Source organism: Eurytemora carolleeae, unplaced genomic scaffold (genome assembly GCF_000591075.1).
Source record: "Eurytemora carolleeae unplaced genomic scaffold, Eaff_2.0 scaffold2409, whole genome shotgun sequence".
In the NCBI taxonomy this organism is placed as follows: domain Eukaryota; kingdom Metazoa; phylum Arthropoda; class Copepoda; order Calanoida; family Temoridae; genus Eurytemora; species Eurytemora carolleeae.
The window spans coordinates 12,269-17,147 of record NW_019398506.1 but is presented as its reverse complement, the minus strand read 5'-3'; the positions used below and the strand labels follow the sequence as shown (position 1 = coordinate 17,147).

The window sequence follows — 4,879 nt, the reverse complement described above, 5'->3', positions numbered from 1 at the left end:
TCCGCGAGAAATCTTGCGTCTGCGCAGTCGGACTGTAAACAGTTCCTAAACTAGTTCTTTCACAATACATTCCGTACAGATCTTCAGGAGGAACTCAGAAATACACAGGGGCGACAAACAGACTTTCTATACGCAGCATGGCTCGCGTAACAGTTTCTAAACATTTTAAGTATGTGGGTCTCAAAGAAGTTTCACAAAAGTCCCCGAAAAAGGATGTCAGACATTTTCATTCTATTTCCCTAATTATTATTACTCAAAAATAAGAGTAAAATTTGATTTGTAAAGATTTTTCAACTCTTCTGTCTATAAAATTGTGCTCGTCTTGAAGTCCAGCTTTATTATTGAAAAGGGAACCAGTTAAATTTCTATATAAAAATCTACATTTATTATAACTGAATCCAGATCAAAGAAACTAAGCTTTTGGCACCAACTTTGATACTGTTAACCTTATATCTTTGTAACCAGATATTGTAAATCATCAATATTTCAAACTACTAGGAATTCTGTTAGATCAAGAAGTCAAATCTTCAAATATAAAAGGTTTACCAAGATAAAGCAATTATACAATCTGAGTTTGTGACAAAACTCAGTTCCTTTCGATCATAACTAACCTTAACTATATTTTGTTTAAATATATATATATTATCCATATACACAGTGTTTCTTCCTATTATTACTCATCAGTATGGCTAAATTTTTATCAGTTTTTGATTTTTGCAGCTGATGGGGCTTGAACCATAAATCCTTACATTATGGATTAAACACGCTAACCACTGCTCCATCAAATCCTGGTGAATTGGGTAATGCAATAGAGACCAGAAAGCTCAACCAACTCATTATAAGTTGAGAGCCTTGCATAATGCTAATTAGTTCACCTATCGATTACCACACAGTGCTCAAGTTTAGCGGACTAAACGAGCATGTATATATATATATACACGCAATGTGAGTAAAAAACCGGAAATATCGATGTTTTGGGAAAAATTATTTAAAAAAATTTTTCACTGCATTTTAGGCATCAAGAAAAATAAAATGTGCTAAAAAAAATTCAAAAATATTTTTGGAACAAAGAAAAAAAATCCGCGAAACCAAATTTTCTTTGAAAAAATTTAATTTTTTGAAAATTTTATTGTATAACAAAACTCCGCATAAATTTAGAGTGGAAATCTGCTTAAAATGTTATTAAATTATAACCAATTAGAACTATTATGACTTCAAAAATGCAAATAATTGGCTTACTTTTTTGTTATATCTCATTCAAACAATGAAATAAAAATTTTCCTAACTACTTTTTTAAAATGTCTATTTTTTCAAAAAAGTATGGTTTCGCAGCACCGTTCCAAAAAGTTGTTTGAATTTTTTTATCACATTTTGTAACGTCCGAACAAAACATAGATAATCCCAGTTTTTGCTCACCCTGTATTATATGATAGATATTAATATAAACCCAAAATAAGAAATGTAACTTACCAAAGTGAAGTGCAGTATAATTTTCCTTGTTACGTTTATTAATATTAAACCCAACCGCCACAAGGCGCTCCATAAAGGATATCTAAAAAATAGTAACTTCAGTTTTTTAGTTCATATATTTAAAACCTTTAACACCAAAAAGCCATCTGCTTGGTCTATAAAAGGAAATCTATATGCTAAAAAAAAAGTTTACAACCAGCAGAAAGGAACTCAAATATTATTATCACTGGATCTTTGAAACGTGATAGTGTAACCATTGGGTATTTCAAACATAGATTACTAGATCTTACAGAATTTATAGTTTGAAATATTCAACGTAAACGACAGCGGGCTACAAAGATTTGGGATTAGAAAATCAGAGTTTGTGGCAAAAACTCAATTCCTTTGTCCAGCCCCCATATCCACCCATGGGCTTTCCCCTTATAGACCCAACCTAATTCTACCTTGTTTTCTATTGCTGCGAACATAATTGGAGTATTTCCTGTCAGCGGGTCCACTGAACCGGAAACTAGTTTTCTATCAACTTCTTGCTTTGTGATCATCATTTCTAAATTCTTAACAACAAAACTGTTAAAAACTATTTTAAAAAAACATCTTTTTGTGAAATTACTTTTAAAAAAAGAATCAATTAATAATGCATATTGCACAGTGAATTTACACACTATGAAACTGAACAGTCGGAACAAATTCTTATTTTCTAATCACTATATCATTGCAACCTGATATTTTAAACGATGAATATAGTATAAGATCCAAAAGTAAAAGTTTGAAATATCATTAGGTTTGCAGTGATACAGGGGGTAAAATTTGAGTGCACTCTTCAGTTCCTTTTTTTTAAATATCTGTAGTTTGTTTCGTTTGTAAACTTTAAATATCATTTTAGTTTGCTTTTCTGTCTGTTTGTATCCAATAAATGTCAAAACGGCTGAACTAATGATGGGACCCAAATTGTATGTGGGACTTCACATGTCCCTAGAAAAGGTTTATGGATGATCGAATTTTTTAAAAATTTGCCTCTAACAAAATCCGATTTTTGCAAAGAACCTGCAAAATCTTTCACTGTGATGTGTAGAAGGATTAAAATTTCCCTGTATGATAAATGAAGGACTGCAGTATGGTTTTGGTGAATTATATTGGCGTACTAAGCGAGGGAGGATTTGCAGAATTACCTCCAGGCCCCGCAAAACTGGTCTCCCAGTCTCAGTGACGTCACCAAGCCTCCCGCCATTCTGTCTCCACGCCCCGCATTTTGGTCTTCACTTGTTGTTTTTATTTTTTGTTTAAAGAACCTGTCAAATCATTCGTTGGGATGTTTAGAAAGATGAAAATTTCCCTGTATGATAATTGAAGGACTGCAGTATGGTTTTGGTGAATTATTTTGGCGTACAAAGCCTAGGGGTGTCAGAAATGATTTTTTTGCATTTTTTTGAAAACGTCTGGGGAGGGGGTACAGAAACCAAACAGAATTTTTTATTTTAATTAAAAAAATATAAGTAAGCACTTCTAAGGCTGTTTTCTTTATAGTTTTGCACTAATTTTCACGGACAAAAAAGCTAGTTTAATATTATCAGCTGACCACTTAATTCCCTGTTACAATCAGTTTCCATTAAAAGATTTTCCAAAATTAAAAACCTCTTAAACACAAATTTTTTAAATTTCAATCATTCATAAACCTTCCCTGGGGTCCCTAGATGTCCCACAAAAAATTTGGGCCCGATCGGTTCAGCCGTTTTGACGTTTATTGGATACAAACAAACAGACACCCAGACAAGCCAAATTTATATATAGATTAAAACAACAAGATATGACATGAAGCTGCCCTAACCTGTTAGTATAACATGTAATAGATATTTAGATTATTTTAATTCTTTGTTTTAATTTTTTATTAAATAGTTCTTCAATATTTTCTAAAGCATACAATAAAATCACAAATACAAGGATTTCACAAAAACTACCTTGTTTTGTAAATTGCCGCTGATATTGTTTAATTCGTATATGAGACCCCTCTAAAATAATATAACATTTTTCTATCTTTATACAAAACTGCAATAGTTCTTTACAATTTAAGGAATTTGTGAAATTTAGAAAAACAAAATACAAGCCTTTAATCTCAATTAAAATTCACTTTTTAATAAAAAATGTTAATGTATCATTCTGAACTATTTCATCATATTGAGAATTTTTTAAAAAAAGGTTCTTGGTGGAAATAAAAGCCAAATATTTTTTTATTGGAGCCAAAATGCGGGCGTGGAGACAGAATGGCGGGAGGCTTGGTGACGTCACTGAGGCTGGGAGACCAGTTTTGCGGGGCCTGGAGGTAATTCTGCAAATCCTGAGGCTCGGAGATCATTTTTGCGGGGATCATGGCGCCTCTGCACCCCCTCCCTCACTAAGGGTGTCAGGAATGATTATTTTTGCATATTTTAAAAACGTCCTATAAAACTTAAAAAGTTTAATTTTTGATAAAATATTTTTTTCTGGATGATTGCAAACATCTATCTAAAATTTTCTTAAACCAGCATATTTTTTCTAAATTTTTTCAGTTTATTCGAGTAGATATCCTCAAACATAGCGAAGTAAAATCTTTTAGAAAGAAGGAAAGATTCTACAAAAAAGCTGGCAAACCAAACAGAATTTTTATTTTGAACAAAAATATACAGTATATAGAATAATGCAGGTACTTTGGGGTACTGGGTGGTACTAAGGTGCACTGGGGGTTTTGAGACTGCAGGGGCGGTACTGGAGGACACTGTGAAGAAATAGTGGGTACTGTGGGTAACTATGGGGTGCTGCAGGTACTGGGGATACTGGGTGGTACTGGTGGCCAAAAAAAGAGTACTGTGGGATACTACATGGTATGGCAGGCCGCAGGATACAAGGACACTGCAGTTTGCAGGTAACTGAAGTGTACAGGGCACCGCAGGTTATAGGGTACTGCAGTAACTCCCAGTACACTGCGGTACTCCATAGTAAGCCCATTATCCCTTAGTTCCCCCATTACGACTTAGTACCCTCCAACACCCAGTACTACCCAGCAATACCCAACAGCACCTCACAGTACTCCACAGTATCCCCCAATATCCTCTGTTATCCCCACAGTACCCTACAGTACCCCTGTCCCACACAATACCCAACCATAACCCACAGTATCCCGTGTTTGTATAAAATGCCTTCTTTTTGAGCGAAAATTTTATGTTTTTTTAAAAAGAAAATTGTATTGAAGGTTTTAAAAGCTAGTTTTTGTACATTTTCTTTACACTTTTCAGATTATTAAATGCCTTTTTTTCGAAATTAGAAAATGTAAATACTTTCAAACTAGAGGTTTTTGCAGTATTGAGATTTGAAATTCCAAAATGAGAATATAAAATTTCAACTTTTATTTTCAAACTCTGGTATTGGCGGTAGTGAG

General features: G+C 33.5%; 1 protein-coding gene across 1 annotated transcript in view; it reads right to left on the bottom strand.

Moving 5' to 3' along the window:
• Positions 1 to 1,470: 1,470 nt before the first annotated feature.
• Positions 1,471 to 4,879, bottom strand: part of LOC111717453 (uncharacterized) — a gene marked incomplete at its 3' end in the record, with an annotated part of 6,856 nt that continues 3,447 nt past the window's right edge. Inside the window, exons 5-6 of the mRNA XM_023492954.1 lie at positions 1,914 to 2,024; positions 1,471 to 1,552 (exon numbers count right to left, since the gene is read on the bottom strand). Coding sequence (XP_023348722.1) covers positions 1,471 to 1,552; positions 1,914 to 2,024 — 193 coding nt within the window. The remainder of the gene's footprint in view (positions 1,553 to 1,913; positions 2,025 to 4,879) is intronic.